The 18,399-nt window shown below is 43.1% G+C and overlaps 1 protein-coding gene across 1 annotated transcript; it reads left to right on the plus strand.

The window, feature by feature from the left end:
- Window positions 1–5,211: 5,211 nt before the first annotated feature.
- evplb (envoplakin b) lies at window positions 5,212–18,057 on the plus strand. Its single transcript, XM_031569141.2, has 21 exons — window positions 5,212–5,404; window positions 7,867–7,966; window positions 8,150–8,304; window positions 8,803–8,926; window positions 9,177–9,308; window positions 9,400–9,441; window positions 9,740–9,901; window positions 10,084–10,191; window positions 10,317–10,412; window positions 10,518–10,628; window positions 10,865–11,011; window positions 11,100–11,254; window positions 11,648–11,909; window positions 12,221–12,399; window positions 12,546–12,684; window positions 12,779–12,972; window positions 13,094–13,244; window positions 13,383–13,466; window positions 13,804–13,911; window positions 13,999–14,091; window positions 14,211–18,057. The coding sequence occupies exons 1-21, from the start codon at window positions 5,361–5,363 to the stop codon at window positions 17,688–17,690; spliced, it is 6,066 nt and encodes a 2,021-aa protein (XP_031425001.1). The 5' UTR covers window positions 5,212–5,360; the 3' UTR covers window positions 17,691–18,057.
- The last annotated feature ends 342 nt before the right edge of the window (window positions 18,058–18,399 follow it).

Below are 18,399 nucleotides of genomic sequence, written 5' to 3' on the forward strand. Positions count from 1 at the left end.
CTTCCTTGTGTTTTTTGTTTGTCGGTGTGTGTGTGTGTGATGAAGGAGCAGGGGGTGGGTTAAGCGTTTGGGTCACCCAATGGGGTTTAGAAATAGGAGCTAAAGGCAAGATGCCATTGGTTCATGTATTGCCACAGTGGGTTGGGAGTCTTGTATTGGTTGTGGGAGATCAACAGGGTTGATTTCATTCTGGAGGTAACTGACCAATAGGGGGTGTCAAGGTTATAATTTGATTAAGGCTTTGTCCTTGAGGTTAGTCAAATGTGTCCATCACTCCACTCTGGAGCCACATTGCTCTTTCTGGTGAAGTAGACGTGATGTGCTGCTGAGCTGGTTGTGCAGCATGCTCCGCTTGGCTTGACTTCACCAGCTTACTGTGGAGATGACATCTCCTGTCATCTTTTCAGACCTTCTGAGGCACAGGTTTGGCAGGGTAACTGGTTGTCCCTGTCTGGAGGATTATGGGAGCCCTAAGGTTTGGATATCAGCCAAGGCAGGTGCTTCCACATCATTGGCATCCTTGAATGAGTGGGTGCAGTCAATTGAATGCTTCAACTGAGTCCAGTTACTAGTGGGTTAGTGTGAAACTACATCTGATGTGGGTTTGGTGTGCAGTGTATTGTGTTTTAGATAAGCCCACCATGCTGTTTGAACCAGCTAACTATTGGTATAGAGTCTATTCATTTAATGTGTCCATAGCACCCTTAACAATGAACTGCTTTTACGGCGCCTAAGGCCTGAACCATACAGAGCAAGGGCATATGTAACTGTAGTAAGCAAAAGGGCCATTTCTCTTTTAACAGGAAGAAGCGTTGCGCAGAAGCCAGTGCCAGGCAGGAGGGCCCAACGGCAAGAGGCTGGCCTGGGGGTCAGGAAAGCTTCACTGCCACTCCCAGGCCTGAGGATCGTCAGTGACACCACACCTACACACAAGCATTTATTTAAAACTCTTGCCTTGATGTACCCTTCTTAAAACAATTATACATTTTATTAAAGCAGCAATACCGTGTTCTGTTCCAAAACTAGTAAGCTAACTACCTAAAAGGCAGGCAAAAACCTTGCAAACACCACCAACAGCCCAGTTGACACTGATAGAAGCTTACCAACACACTAACTGATGTCTTTTGGCAGTTTAGCTGACAATGTCATGCGTGTGAAAGCTTTTCTTCCATTTTTGCAGGGTGTTCCAGCCGGTACACAGAACTACATAGGGCATATCCTGGATGGCTAGCGGGGAAGACACAGGTGTTTATCTGTCCTTCACACGACCATATGCCATCAAAATGAATTTGATGATGGTACCTAAACTAGTTGCCTATAAAACCATATCTCAAAAAGTGTCAAATTGTTGCATAGTGTTACTTTAAGTGCCATTTACTGTTGCTGATAACCCATTTGTGTTTGAACTGTATTAAGAAGGCACTAACAGGTGGTGATAGATAATCCCTTAATCATTTTAAGACTATATCTTGATCAGTTTGCTTTGGAGGTCTGTCAAGTGTGTCAATCATTGTTTGGAGTGCCACACCTGTTATGTGACCTGTGGAAGCCAAGGGAGCGGCCCACAAATGCACGGTTTGTGTACACAATGCAACATATTTTTGCGGTCTTGACAATCCTGAATGGTCGGAAAATATGCCCGGCATCTTTGTTATCTTTTTGAAATAATATGACGAAGTCAGTGTTTGTGTCTCTGTGACCAAAGAGAGACTGTATTAATGAATCTGATTCCATGTATTCATTGAGGACTCTCCGTATGTGGGTATGAACCTGAGTGGAGAGCTGGAATATCATATCAGTGGATTCTCAGGTTATATGAAATCCTGGAAAACTTTTCATCATATAGATTTTCATTTCTATAGTCCCCCATGGAGCTGTAACATAAACTGGCACCTGAATATGTCAAAATACAACTTACATCATATTTTGGAACACCTTTCCACTTAAGAGGGTATATTTGTGGAGGTAAGAGTCCAGGGAGACGATAGTTAATTGAGGGTTTGAGATATAGCCGGGCTAGATTGGCCGATACGCGTAGGCAGGTGCCAGAGCCGTCTCTATCACTGGAGCCCTGGAAGCAATGGCCCCTCCCAGTTGAGGGATTTGCACAATGTGGAATTCACCCTTGGGGTGTGGCATCTGTGCTGTGTAGACAGGGTGTGCTCTCCTGGGTCCTCAAAGAATCTAGAATGTGGAATGCTCCTTTTGAACTCGCAAACAGGGGAATGTGGTGGGGTGGCAAATGTGTATGGTAGATCAGTCGACTGGCCTGTCTTCCCCTTAGCACATAACACTACCCTCAGGTGCAGTGCATGGACCAGAGCTTCCATGAAGTTATTGACCAAAAAGAGTAATCCAGTAATAATCTCACGCAAAACTGACATTATAGACAGGTGGTGTGGCTAGTCTATCTGAAAATGTTATGGCTGTCATGTGCATTTGGGGATCAGATTTCAGTTAGGAGGAATGAGTTTCCAGATGAGTTGTTTTCAACTAAAGACAGATTCTTGCTAAACTTCTTCATGTTGTGCTGTTGATGGTAGTGACAGTTTCGGTGGCTCCCTGCACTTGTGCTGGTGCGTGGGTGCGGTTGAGCTGCCAGTCAAGGGCGTGTGACACACACACCCATCCAAGCCATGTCACCTGTCATAACCATGTCAACACACACCAACAATCCAAACTAGACAAACCAACCCCAACCTTTGTGCAGACAAATATGGCCTCTTACCAGTAAATTACAATAACTGCCTCTTATGTCACCGCAGCTACACGCAACTTGCTCAAATGAAATGCATTACCCCATTGTAACTCAGACCAATTTTGAATCGCAATGTCTAATATCCGTTTAGCATACGTGCACAAAAAACAAACTCAGGCCACACAGATATTTGTCAGCTCTCTACAATAAAGACGGCCAATCGTGCCTTTTTACAGTTAGCTATCGTTACTATCATTGCATTGAAGTGTACAGAACAGTGTTGGGAGTAATCTCTACACTGAGTATTTATGCACTCTATTATTACTCAACCGGATGTAAGCCTCTGCCCTCTGTTTAATTATAGGTGTGAGGAACATTACAGCGCTGGGGGGACCTTTACCCCTTGCAATCATGTAGGGCGGGGGCTGTTAATTGCAGAAACGTGGGCTGCTAGTGAACTTCACAGAGTAGTTGTCCGGTGAACTACGTGAGTTCGAATCTAATGCATAGCAATAGGCAGCCACCCATTTATTTAGGGGATAGAGTTTGAAAAGTGTTCATTAATTAACTACATGTAACTGTCAGTTCAGTGATCATTAATCTGCCTCATATGTTTGTGGAGCAATATTTTAGGTCATGATCCTTGCGATCGAATATGTGATCTGATTTACCCAAACACAAATTAAAGGAGATAGATAGATGACTTTATTGATCCCCTTGCAGCAATTCAAATAAATCACAAAACACACATACCGTAACTTACACAAAAGAGACAATGAGATATGGAAGTATAGAAAACCACATTGTATTTACAAATATATAGGGCGATTTGTACTGTATATATATTTATCTATATATTATGTTTTTACAACATCCTTTGGTGACCAACCAACTGTAGGGGCTCCAGAGCAGTCCCCAGCGCAGATCCATCCAACTTTATCAGCTTGTTCAGTGTCACTGGCTCTGATGCTGCTGCCCCAACAGATGACTGCAAAGAAAATTGCACTTGCAACAACAGACTGGTAAAAGATATGCAACATCTTGGTGCACACATTAAAGGACCTAAACTTCCTCAAGAAGAAGAGTCTGCTGTCCCTCCCTGTAGACAGCCTCAGTGTTACATTTCCAGTCCAGATATTGTATAATTAGATCCTTGTGTTTTGCATACTGAGTCCTGGTTCTTTGACACTCTAGGTGCTGCACTGCTGTTGTGTTGGCCTGCACTGTTTGCTCATTGGGTGGATTGTGAAAGTGGAATGCTTCACTCAAAAATCATTTAATCTCAGCAGCATGATACAAAGTTAATGTGCATTAAACTGGTATGTGTCACCTCCCTCTGAAACTGGATTAAGTTCAGAATTAAAATCAGCGTTCTTCTCAGATAAGAAAACACCGCCAGTTTGAAACCTTTATTACAAAATTTTAATAAATAACAACACATTAGAATTAAGATTAGGATTGATTTTTCATCAGTGAAATTCACAACGATGCAGTGGCAGTCCAGTGTCCAGTCCATCGGTAGACAATGATATTGCAGCAGGTCTGTGTGGAATATAAGATTACATTGAAAAGAAGACGCTCTTGGGCATGACTTTTAATTCCTTTTAAAAACTCCAAAATTCAAAAACACTCACTGTGGTCTATCCTTTTTCCCCCTTTTATGTCTGAACTCTGAAACAATGGCAAGTCAAAGAACAGTCTCGATTCACCAGCTGAACCACATTCCATTTGGCGGTGACTCCCTTCTTCAGATCAGGCTGGAAGATGGATTCTTATCATAAGGCATACGCTTCACATTTATTCACTGAGTCCTTTATCTGCAATATAGAGAAATGTTGTGTTTTTTTAAGTGAGTATGAGCCTCTCCCATGAACTCTATAGTGCAAGAACAAGTTGCCCTGGGCAACCAAGTGAGGATCTACTCTGAGCCTTTAGTGTAAACCCCAAACTTCTTTACAGTGAAGAAGTGTTGATCCGCATCTTGGCCTTAGGGCCACAGACAAAAGGATGTAAATGAGAGATTTCTGTTTAGTTATGAAGATTTTCACTGAGGACTGTACTTGCAGTGCCATTGTTTGGCAATGGGCAAATGTTGTTGCCAACTGTACAAAAGTAAAGCCACTGTATTCACAATAAACCATCAAAATGGTAACAGCATAAGGATAATCTCCAACTTAGTTTCTGTACTCCGAGGCCTACATCGGATGATGATAACCCTCATTGCAACTACAGTAGTGATGTTTGAGTGCCAAACTGAGTGGATGAAAGAGAAAGAGAGACAGAGAGAGAGAGCTCTGAATGAGAAAAGAGGGAGTATAACTATGGAACAGGAGAGAGAGAGAGAGATATCTGAATGAGGAAAGAGGGAGTATAACTATGGAACAGGAGAGAGAGAGAGAGAGAGAGAGAGAGAGGGATAGAGAGAGAGAGAGAGAGATCTGAATGAGGAAAGAGGGAGTATAACTATGGAACAGGTCCTCCCTGTCTTCTCTCCTTGCTGTGTATCAGAACACCTCTTCCAAGGGGTGGAGTCTGAAGAGGTAGTCACCATTTAACAGGAGAGGAGAGGTGTGCCGCTGACAGAGAGAAACAGAGAGAGGGAATCAGCAGAAGAGGGAGGACTGCTAAACACACTGGGATTGAGAATACACACAGTCAAAGGATGTTCAAGAAGAAGGAGTCTTACAGCCCTGCTAAGATTAGCCAGTGAGTACTAACTCACATCATTGTGCATGTGTTTCTGACTGTGTGTGTTGGTGTGTGTGTGTGTGTGTCTGTGTGTGTGTGTGTGTGTGAGTGTGTGTGTGTGTGTGTGTCAAATTTCTTCCCTTGATTTCTTCTTCTCTTTATTTTCTTTGTACCTGGCCACATTTCCATGGGAGGGAGTTAGCTTGAATACATGCTCCATGTTTTCTGGTGTAAGAGGTCAATGTGTTGATCCATATATGCAGGCCTGCCTGAGAGACACTACCTTTCTATCCATGAGAAACAGACACCAAGGCCTGTGGAGGACTACTACATCACTGTGGATAGTAGCCTTGGTTTCTCATGGTTACTCTCTTGTGAACAGTGGTTTGATCACTATGGATAATAGCCTTGGTTTCTCATGGTTACTCTCTTGTGAACAGTGATTTGAGGTGTTGGTCTGGTTTTGAAATTGAACACAACATTGAGATGTGACAAATGTCAATGTTAAATTGCTTTCAGAAACAGTTTGCTTTTTAGGGTGTGAGATATTGATTATTTGGTTCATGAATCAGATGACTACATTTACATTTACATTTAGTCATTTAGCAGACGCTTTTGTCCAAAGCGACGTACAAGGGAGAGAACAGTCAAGCTAAGAGCAATAAAAAGCATGGTGTAACAATAAATACTACTTTACATGAGAATTAGAAAAACAACGACCTAGAAAAAAGGAAAAAGAAGTGCAGGAATGTAACTGCTGAAGTGCAAGTTAAGCGCTAGTCAGGTGCCAGTTAGGAGGGGAGGTGCTCTCTGAAGAGTTGGGTCTTCAAAAGCTTCTTGAAGGTAGAGAGGGACGCCCCTGCTCTGGTAGTACTAGGCAGTTTGTTCCACCAACGTGGAACTACAAATGAAAATAGTCTGGATTGCCGTGCTTGCACGGACGGCAGTGCCAAACGACGCTCACTAGATGAGCGCAGCGTCCTGGGTGTAACATTTGCCCTTACAAGAGCATTAGTAAACTAATTAGTGTCATGACTAAGAAGACTGGTGACAATATGACGCCTAGTAATAAATAGCCAAGAGGGTCTTAGCAGAAGCCTAAAGTCAATATAACTCAATAGACCATGTTGTTATGAATTACCAGTCATGTCACGGACATCTGTGGTGACCAATCAATCACAGAGAATCATGATTGATCTTTCTCATGGCTCGAATTCTGGAAACTCTTGACTTGGGTTCCCTGTCATTGGGTCCCCAATCACAAACACAAACTCATTCAACTCATTCCTTTAAAGGGTGTGTGCGCACAGAAACTCTGTCACTGTGTGTGTCACTGAACATACGTGTTCTCAAGGACTGGAGGGGTGGCAGGGGCAAAGCCCTACCTAGACACTCAGTAGGGTAATCCAAAGCTTGAGGGAGTGTTCTCACCATACTACATCAGGACAAAGGACACATTTACAAGCCAGTGACGGCACAGGCTCAATATTGTGCAATAACAATTATTATCTAATGTTCATATTTAAAGGTACCAGTTCAAGACAGCTATAGTATTCCATGTATATGGTACAATGCAGGAGTTGATGATTTACCTATAAAACTAATCTTATCTTTTCCCACATGCTGCTGTCTGCTCTGGTGTTTTGTGCTTTAGCACTTAGCTTTGGAGTTAGCTCAGCACAGAGTGACCTCAGAGTGAAGCCATATCTTCTAGCGCATGGATGACCCGGCCTTATCACCCACTGATTACACAGATGGAGAACTCCAAAGCATGTGGACTATGTAAACTTACTCAGAATGCTCAGTGATAAGCGTCAAAAGTTTGAGACCTTCCTGAGGTTTTTCTTACTTTAAATGTTGAGCTCAGTTTTGGCCCTGGCCACTCACATAGCTGTGCTGAGGGTTTGACTCCAGATTCATTGCAACTTTGTGTCAACATTCTGATTTGCCTTGTGAGTAGGCCACTCCTTGCAACCCAAACCAAATAGTTTGCCATTCAGATACTACATGGATACTATCGCAAACTTAATCATTAAAAAACACGTTACAGGTGTGAAAGAGAACAATGTCACGAATATAATGAACGAGTACAAATGTGATTGCAGGTTCTGGTGTTGAGTGACAGCCTTTTCTGGAATTTTCAGGAAAGGAATTTGCTTTGTTGTCGAAAGGGAACAATACCATACCATCAGCTTTCACCCGAGTTGTTTTTTTTTCTTTTGAAAGAGTTCTTTCTGATGGAAATGCTATCTGATTTCACAACCTGAACACATCAGAGTATATTAAACAATTGTAAAAACAATTTGAATAAATGTGTACATCTTTAATGATGCTTGGTGGCATTTCATGGAGTTGGTTTTGGTTGGTGTCAACTTACTTGGGGACAACAACTGAGAATATTGATCCTGACTCGAGTGAGTGTTTTGTATGCACGTAGCTTATGTACATGGTAGTAACACATTTGTCTCCCCTTAAATCAGGGATCAGGTCGGTGAGCTGACTTTCCTGATAGCACGCATGCAGAGGAATGCTGACCAGGTGGAAAAAAACATCTTGCAGGCTGAAACTCTCCTGGCCTCCGTAAGACCTCTTGCTTCCTCACACACAACCACAAAAAAAACTAATGTCCACACACACACGCGCGCCCATGCACGCACACACTCTTATGCTGTCATAACTTTCATAAATTTCACAACAGTAGAACATGACATGAACTTGCCTTTCAAAGCCTATAATGTTAGCCCCCGGTGCTTCCATCCTCAGGACAAGCAGAATGAGCAGAAGAAGCTGCCCCTCCGGCACCAGAAGGAGGCCGCAGACAACCTGGCCGAGGCAGAGGGGCTGCTGAGGGACCTGTTCCTGGACGTGGACAAATCCAAGAAGCTCCACCACCCACAGGGTCATGAGATTGAGACAGAGTGAGTGCCACTGGAAGCAGGCCATGTCAGCCATATTGATTCCTGGTCAATGAATGGGAAAAAAACAAGGATGAGCAATCAATGGTTGACTCGAAGCAACTGCTTTTTTCATGATCAGGCTGTTGCTAAATAGTGTTTTGGGTTTACATTTATCCCCTTTTTTACATCTAGGTATGTATGCACGAGTGTATAAGTATAGGGAACACACCAATGGCACTAGTGTATTAGCAGAGGGAACACACCAATGGCACTAGTGTATTAGCATAGGGAACACACCAATGGTTCCTCTAGGTATGTATGCACTAGTATAGGGAACACACCAATGGTTCCTCTAGGTATGTATGCACTAGTATAGGGAACACACCAATGGTTCCTCTAGGTATGTATGCACTAGTGTATTAGTATAGGGAACACACCAATGGTTCCTAGAAGGACTTGATGAGTTGCTCACGACACATGAAATAACTTTCTAATGACTTGTTTTGTTTTCATTTGCAGTGTCAGCAATCTCCATGACCGCTGGTTTAAGGACTGTGCGGACTATCGCGATCTGTATGAGCAGGTGGATGATGTGAACCGCAAGCAGCGCTTTGACTGGGGCCAGGGGCTTGCTGAGAAACAGGTAGGCCTCTTTCTGTGCTCCATAAGCTGCTTTTTGAAAATATGATTCTCTGAAACTGGTTTTATCAACAAACATCTTTAATATTAATATTTAATATTGTACTATTCCTTTTATTGGTTCCGCTGTGCATTGGTTCAGCCTTGAAATAGTTGTAAAATTATCATCACCAATATATAAATATATTTGATGTACATTTACATATACATTAAGTCATACACAAATTCACAAATGCATACTCGCTACACAACAGAAACAAGTGGATTCAGATGAATATGGCCCCAACCTGTCAGATGTGGAGAAGCAGATCGCCTCCCACAACATCCTGCACAAGGAGATAGAGAGCTACAGGTCCCAGCTGAGGACCAGCACACCTGGTGTAAAGGTATGTATATGTCACTTATATATACCACTGATGCATGGCAATATAACATGGGAATATCTATGTCTCACAATAATCCACTTTGGTCCAACAGGAGGATTTTGAAGCCATTCAAAGGCAGTATTCAAAGCTGCTGGTGAGTTGTCATGTCTCTCGATTCAAAAGCTCCAGGCATCTTCTTTATGCACTATGTTCAGTTTTCTAGAAAAGGTTTAATCGTAGCTTAACAGTTAAGCAAAGCAAAACATAGCATAGCATAGTTGTTTACTATGGAATACCTTAATTCCAAATACAATATGTATATTCATAAATACAAAATGCTACACATGCAATAAGTCTTTATCACCTTTTTCAGAAATGAATTGACCTATATTGCGCCTATACATGTGTTGACATTTTAATGACCCGTATGTGTGTGTTCATGCTCGATACAGGAGAGCTCCCTAGCCCGCCGGAACAACCTGGCCACCCTGTATGAGTACATGAGTGGCTGCAACAAGGAACTGGTGTACCTGAGCGAGCAGCAGGACAGAATTGCCAGCAGAGATTGGAGCGACCGCATGGTGGATGCTCCTAGTGTGCGTATGGACTATGAGGTGAGCAGAGGTGCCCATAGCAGATACCCATCCAGAGATAGCAACAATGAGGGGAAAGGAAGACGTTTGGAGTTTTTTTCTGTGATGTGCTTCCAAAGTCCTGAGGTTTATACTTCCCAAGTGATCCCAAGATTCCAGTGCCTAAGCCCAACCTTGGTCTTTTATCATGTGCTTGTTTGCAGAGATTCAAAAACAGTGGACTGTTAACGCATGAAAGTGAGGTCACCAGACTCCAGGAAGAGGGGGACAACCTTGTTGACATTGCCCACCCAGCTAGCTCAATGATTAAGGTATTTACAGAAACAGCACAACATCTACAGCCAAATAGTCATCCCAGTAAGTTTTGCAACCGTATTATTTGAGGACACTGAATGTTTGTACACTCAACATGTTTCTATGTTTCTATGTTTCTCAGTCTCTTAACGATGAGGTCCAAAGTGAGTGGCAGAGTTTCCTCAACCTCTGCATTTGCCAAGAGACACATCTGGACAATGTTGAGGATTATAAGAGGGTAATCATTAACAGTATACACAGGCAGTATGTTTCTTGAAAAAAAATACATATCATGTCAATGTGTTACATGAACCTTCATGGTTATCACTTTACTTATCTCCAGTATCAACTGGACATGGAAACCTTCTCTGAGTCCCTGAAGAGGATCAACTCCACCATGGACCCCACATTGCTTGAGAACATGAGTAACCTTGAGAAGCAGATGCACATAGAGGTCAGATTTTAATTAAAGAAATGACATTTAGCATTTGACCACCCAAACTTATCAATTCATCATAATATACCCTAGATCTATTAACGTATTGAACTATAATGACCTTGCAAAGGCACTTATGGTAAAACATTTAAGCTTTGTAAGACCCTACTGGGACGACTTTTACTCTGTCTTGGTTCTTGCTACTAGCATGCTTGATATAAATAATGTATTGGGTACACCCTTGTCTGCCCCAGGGAGAGGAGAGGGCGGTTGAGAGGAATGAGCAGCGTTTGGCTGACCTGAAAGAGCTCAGCACCACTATTGCCCCACTCCCACTCCGCCGCACCCACCCCACCAAACCAGCCACTGTGGTGGCCCTGTGTGACTGGACCACTGGCAAGGTATTAGTGATGGCAAGACTAAACAGAGTGTGGATGCAGAGGAAGACTCTTAGCATCTTGTAGTGATGGCGTGATGCTTCCTTTTCAGACATCAGTGCAGAGAGGGGACAGGTTCACCATGAAGTCCAATGACAACGATGAGACATGGGAGGTTCAAACCAGCAGTGGTCAGACCAAGGCACTGCCTTCTGCCTGCTTACTGATCTTGCCTCCAGACAAGGATGCCATTGCAAGGGTGGAGAGGTGAGGAGCACTAACAGTCAGTCATAGTTATGATTAAACTGTCCATCCATTGAGTCCAAAGTCCATTGCATTCATTGAGGTCAGGAACTGTTCCATTAGATTCAATCCTGGTTTAGGGTCATAGAAAATCGTCCAAATTGTCTTGAAATTGACCGCAATTAATTCAAGTCACAAACATGAAGATCACAGTATTTAGTGAACCAAACATATCCAACCCAGTTTGACATCTTTTAGACTACCCCAGATAATGCCTATTTGACTTTCTGCTCTACAACTGTTAACATATAAGGATACACTATTCCATGCAATATAAGACCAAATTATGACAGCAAAATGAGCTCATTCTTTCAGGCAACATTTGTAAACACCTGTACTGCATCTTTTTGAATCCAGTTTGGGTGCACAGCTTGAGGACCTCAAGAGGAGGAGAGCTGCTCTGCTGACCCCAGTGAAGCCCAAGGCCGCCAGTGTTCGTCTGGAGAGCCCACAGGACAAGCCACAGGACAAGCCACAGGCCAAAGAGCTCTCGTCCCGCTTGGACAAGGTCAGTGACGACCTTGTAAAGGCAGAGAAGGACATCCTCAATCGTGTCAGAGCCCCACTGGACCGCAAGAACCCCACACGTGATCTGTCCAACCGAATTGATGCTCATGAGGTGAGACCATGTCACATATTGAAAAAGAATGTAATTCTCTTTTAAATGTAGTTATACACAGGAAAAGATGTTACATTCCTTGTGCTGTTGATTGGAGACTTCCCATAGCGGCCAATCCTCTCACTGTCACATGCAAGTACTCATAGCCAACAACATAGAAAATGTAACAACTGCCCAATCATAGATCTCGGATCTCGCACAGCAGGATACAACACACAACTGGCTGGAGACAGCCGCAACACATGATGTACTCAGGATCCTGTTGGTTATTGGCACGTTGTTTATGAATGTAATTCTGGTACGTCACACAGAAAACTGCCTTGGTGCTGAATCACCTGGAGGCAGAGAAGGCATCTGTTCAGAGGGACATGAAACCCCTCGTGTCCCAAACACCCCTGGGTCCTATCACATCAACACTACCTACAAAACTGAGTGCAGCCAATAACAAGATCGACAACATTTCTGCTCTTTCTGACAGCTACAAGAAGAAGTAAGTTAGACCAAAACAAAAAAAACATGTGAAGTGAACGTTACACATGACTCTCCAAACACAGTTAGTTATTAGCATGTGGATTTGTATATTCTTCAAAAGCAAGTGCAGAAATGTTTTCATATGTTTTTCACATTTGATTTCAGGGCCAATGCAACCATGTTCTTGGAGAATCAGATTAAGAAGGTGGACACCATGATATCTGGATTTGAGCAACAACTTGTCAAGAATGACGTAATTCCTGATGAACCCAATGCCATCCAGACAAGTACCCAACAGCTTCAGGTGCGCCAGACTAAAACACCACTTAAAACTAAACACTACTGCTAAGTAATCAGACTCAGTCATGACATAACCGTTGACTCCTTTTCCCTTGTAGACTCTCCGTCAAGTTGTAGCCTCCAAGAATGATGATATGCTTAAGCTGGGCCGAGACTTTGAGACCACAGCACAGCTGTGTAGTTCCATGCAGAAAAGCTTCCATGAATATTGTCCAGACATTCGCCGTCAAGAGGCAGAGGTCAAACGCCTAAAGAACCGCTATGCCAACATCAACAATCAGCTGAAGGAGAGGTCAGCAATGTAGACAGTTCATAGATACTTTCCTTTAAAATGTACAGTTTTGTAATTCCAGTCATTGCCGTATTCATTGGTGCCACACTCTAATCTTTGTCTCTCCATCTTACTTCTCCAGGTCCCCTCAGCTACAGGACATAGCCAATAAGAACCAGGACTTCCAGACCACTGTCAAATCTGTGAATGCCTTCTTGATAAACATGCCCAATAACAAGTTACAGCCATACGACAGTCTTGCTCAAATTAATGCCAAACAGAACTCTCAGAAGGTCAGTAATAGTGTCCACATCTATCTAATAGCATGTGCTGATTAATGCCTTGCACCATTTCCTTTAGGATTACAAGATTTACAAACTCTGTCTATTCGGTCACTTCAAAATTAATTTTCTCTGCTTGCTTTATTTTAGAGGGTGGTGGAGGACATCAAGAGGAAATCAGATGATGTGGATCGTGTAGTAGTTCTGTCCGGAGATCTGCAGAAACTCCTGAATGTGAGTAGCTACACAAGCAAAATGCACGAAACTAGATAACACTATTCTGCATCAAAGAAAATCACGATGGGAATTGTAGCCATATGAGTGGGTTGGTCACTGATGACACCAACCGCTCTACAATATTTTGGTTAGCTATCTACACAATCAGAGCTGTAGTCCTGTGACACATTATTAAACAAAGGCCACTCGCCAGTTTAAGGAAGATAAAAACCCACTGAAGTAAGGATCAGCATATGTATGAAAGGAACTGGTGTAGTACTGAAGAGCATTTACCCAAAACATAAAATGCTGCATTTAACTTCATCCCATTCTATTTCAATCGTGTTTTTCACAGGAGTATAACGGAAACTCTCAAAAGTACCACAACACTTTGAATATCTCAGAGGACCTAGATGAAGACAGCTCTGACTCCTCTGACCTAATTGACTCTGTGCAGCAAAAGGTAGGTCACCGCTGGAATGAACTTTCTCATGTACTGTGAGATTTGGAGTCAGTATGTGATGATTTACACCACTGTTTATTGTTGTAGGAAAGGAACATCCTAAATCTCTACTCTGAAGTGTCAGCAGAGAATGATCAGCTGCTCAACCAAATGTCTCTGGCCAAAAACATCATCAATAAGGTATGATCATACAACAAAAACAAAACAAAAAAATAGTACATCACTTCTTGATTCTAAACAATTCCACAAATTGCTTTATTGTGCCTCTAAATTTCTCCTTCTCTTACACTTGCTCTCAGAATGATGAGGTTGTGAGCCAGGTTGTAGTGAAACAGCAGATGCAGCTGCAGAGCCAGCAGAGGAGCCTGGAGGAGGTGGATGGCCTCAAGAGAGACCTTGGGGATGAGGTCAGCAGACGCTCTCATGCTGAGAATGATCTGGAGATATACAAGAAGAGACTACAATCTCTCAGGAGCAGAAGAGGGGTGGAACGTCTGGAGGAGAAGGAGATTGTGCAGTACTACCGTGACCCCAAGCTGGAGAGGGACTTGGAGACTCTCAAGAGAAAGATTGAGGACGAGTCTGGGAGGCGCACAGGAACCCACACAGAGATTGAAGTTAGCAAGCAAAAAATTGTTCGCCTGGAACGTGAGCTGGCAAGTATCGAACCCAAAATGGTGACTAAGGTTGTCACTGAATTTGAAAGAGACCCTCAGCTGGACAAGGAGGCTGAAAAAATGAGACAGGAGATGCGCAGACTGAGAGAGGAGGTGACGGTTCGGCAGACTGAGAGAGTGCAGCTGCAGACCGTAATCACAACCTTAGAGCACAAGAGACCAACCATAAGGGAGAAGGTGGTGAAGAAGGAGGTGGTTAAACTGGAAAAAGATCCAGTCATGCTGAAAGCTGTTTACACTTTTCAGAATGAAATTGCTGATGAACAACTTAGGAGCAAGGGCTTAAATGATGATATATTTCAGACAAGGAGCAAGATTAACACACTAGAGAGGATCATTCCCACAGTGCAGCCTAAAATAATAATCAAGGAAGTGAAGAAGGTGGAGCAGGACCCTGAGCTCCTCACTGAATCCAAAAGGCTTCACTCTAGCCTAAATGAAGAAATGAAGGAAACCAACAACCTGCTGAAGGAGCTCGCAAGTCTCAGACTCCACTATGGCCAAGTACAGAAACTAAAACCAAAGATGGAGGTCAAAGAGATTGTCAATGAGATCTACAGAGTGGACCCTGAGACTGAGGTGGAACTGAAACGTTTGAAGAGAGAGCTGCAGCAGTTAGGTCGCCGTCGCACTGATGTGGAGAGGGAGACAGAGATAGTCACAGCAGAAGTGGATGCACTACGTAGTCAGAAGCCCAAAGTGGAGTATAAAGAGGTGACCCAGGAAGTGATCAAAGAAGAGAGGAGCCCCGACACAGTCAGGGAGATGCAAAGGCTGAATGAGCAGCTCTCACTCTTGAGGAGCACATATGAAAGCACCCAGGATAAAGTCTATCGTTACCGCAAAGAAAGAGATGAACTGAAGGCAGAAAAATCAAAGGTGGAAACTCTGCTTGTGAACAAAGAAGTAATCAAGTATGAGAACGACCCTCTAGTAGAGAAAGAAGCTGATAGACTGAGGAGAGATGTTCGTGAAGAAACCAAACAACGGCGCAATGTGGAAGAAGCAGTATATGACCTGCAGAATAAATACCTCTTGCTTGAGAGGCAAAAGCCAGAAGAAAAGATTGTGGTTCAGGAGGTGGTACGTCTTGAAAGGGACCCCAGACAAATCCTGGAACATGACAGGCTTAACAGAAATATGGATGATGAAGTGAAAGCCCGCAGGAAGCTGGACTTGGAGGTGAAACAGCTGAGAGCCTTAGTTCAAGAAAAGGAGAAGAACCTGTCGGAGATGGATGACAGACAGAAGAAGGTCATAGTGGAGACTGAGCTAAGACAGATCAAATCTCGCATTCGGGAGCTTGAAAACGCCCCACCACCTATTGAAGAAAGAATTGTGATAGAGGAGGTTCTTAAAGTGGAACGTGACCCCAAACTGGAAAATCTGACTGACGGCTTGCGTAATGATATGGAAAATGAAGAAAACAATGTCTCCCGCCTAGAAAGAGACATCAGAAACTTAAAGATTAAGTTGGAAATCTTGAGAAAAGAGAAATCAGTGGAAAAGACTGTATACAAAGAAGTGATAAGAGTGGAGAAAGACCAAGTTGTTGAGGCTAAGAGAGACAATCTCAGAGAGCAAGTGTTACAGGTGAGGAATGCAAGACGTGATCTGGAGGATGAAATACAGCGTCTTGACACCAGACTGACCCGACTGCATACATCAAAGACAACCACATCTCACGAAGAAACTAATCTGACCCTAAATAAAGATGCCCTGCAGCAGGAGAAGAATAATCTCTTGGAGGAACTGGGGAAAATGGAGTCTGAGAGACAGACCATATCTGTTACCTTCCAGCAGCAGTCAAAATTACTCAGTGAGAGGAACCAGCTGAACAGGCAAAAGGGCATAAAAATGGAATCTGAAGTGCAGCGTCTGGAGAGGGACATCTTGGATGAAAAGGACAAAATCCATAAGAGGGACATTACAATCATGGAGCTACAAAATGATGTGAAGAATGAGGATCACAATGAGACTCATACAAGAGAAACCAATGTTTCCACTAAAATCACAATCCTTGACCCCGAGACTGGAAAAGACATGTCACCATACGATGCCTACGTGGAGGGACTGATTGATCGAAATCAGTACATTCATCTCCAAGAACTTGAGTGTAACTGGGAAGAGATCACAACGGAGGGGCCTGATGGAGATACCTCTGTTCTACAGGACCGCAAAAGTGGCAAGCAGTATTCCATCACAGATGCACTGAGGGATGGGAGATTGACCCAGTATGACCTACAGTGCTACAAGGAAGGCAAAATGTCTATATCTGAGTTTGCACTTTTAGTAGCAGGAGGGAAGAAGCCTAAACCCTTTATCAGTGCTCTGTCTTCCTCCACACCTAATCTAAGTTCCATCAATCCAGGTCCCACCAGCCCGTCCAGCCGCTCCCCTTACAGCTCCAGCAGCTTATACAACAAGTCTTATTCGAATGGAAGTCTCAACAGCCTACTGACCACCCCCAGTGGTGATGAAAACTTCCCCATCTCTGGTGTCTTGGATGCCACTACAGGTAGCCGCATGTCAGTGCGCAGCGCCTTGACTCGTAAACTCATTGACCTAGACACAGCTCAAAAGCTGCTGGAGGCTCAGGCAGCCACTGGAGGAATTGTGGACCTCAACAAGAAGGACCGGTACTCTGTTCATAAGGCGGCACAGTATGGCCTCATTGATAAAAGTCAGGTGCATCAGCTGCTCAACGCCCAAAAGGCCTTTACTGGCGTGGAAGATCCTGTGACCAAGAACCGTCTCTCTGTGGGCCAGGCTGCTCAGAAAGGTTGGATTCCTTCAGAAAACGCCATGTGGTATATGGAAACACAGTACCTTACAGGGGGTCTAGTGAACCCAAACAAGGCTGGTCGTCTTACTGTCCAAGAAGCAATTGACACTGATGTCATTGATCAGTTTACAGCAAAAGAGCTTCAGGACGAGGCATCGCACCTAAAGCTTTTGGTGGACCCCATAACGAAGGAAAAAATCACCTTTAAGGAAGCAATTGCTCGTTGCCAGAAGGATCACACCACTGGACTCCTACTCCTACCGGCTGCATCGGCCGATGCAGGAAGTGCTCCTTCTTATTCAAACTATAATTTCTAATTTAGGTGTAGCTTATACAGATACACTTTCCAGATTTGCCAGCAGCAAGAATGCAAATCTAGGTGATGATAACCTAAGCATTGACACAAGGTTTTTCTGTTAAGTGTTAAGTCAGTACAGTCTTTAAACCTTTTCTTAGAATGAAATGACATAAACTAACTGTGATTCGCAGAACTGGTAACTGTGTTGGGCTCTCTAACTGTCTCCATGTAGTGTCCAGTTAGTTATCTGAAATAAATATATCTCTGGATTTTTCTTACCTTTTTCTGTCTTACTGTGATTTTCTTTCAGTGTTATTTTTGGTTGTAACTGCTTGAAATATATTAAATAATAAATAATTATTAACAATTCATGTCAAATGCCTGCTGAATGTGTGCTTAATCATATCCATAATCCATACATTTACACCTTAACAAAGGATGCCTAACATTCTGTTCTACTTCATAACCCATGATCAGAAATATGGAAAAGACATGTCACCATATGTGAATTACATGATATCAGAAACCAAACGAGGAAGAAGCAATTGGCCTCTAAATGTGATACGAGGCGAGGCTATTTACAGCTTAGTCATGTTTACTTGTTATACAGCCAGTTGACTTTCAGAGTTCATTTCAATACCTGAACATACATACTTGATCATATGTGAACTATGAACAAATGCCATTAGTACAAAATAATGATACATAATTGACAAACTGTATAACTG

The sequence above is a fragment of the Clupea harengus genome, chromosome 1, assembly GCF_900700415.2.
Source record: "Clupea harengus chromosome 1, Ch_v2.0.2, whole genome shotgun sequence".
Classification (NCBI taxonomy): Eukaryota; Metazoa; Chordata; class Actinopteri; order Clupeiformes; family Clupeidae; genus Clupea; species Clupea harengus.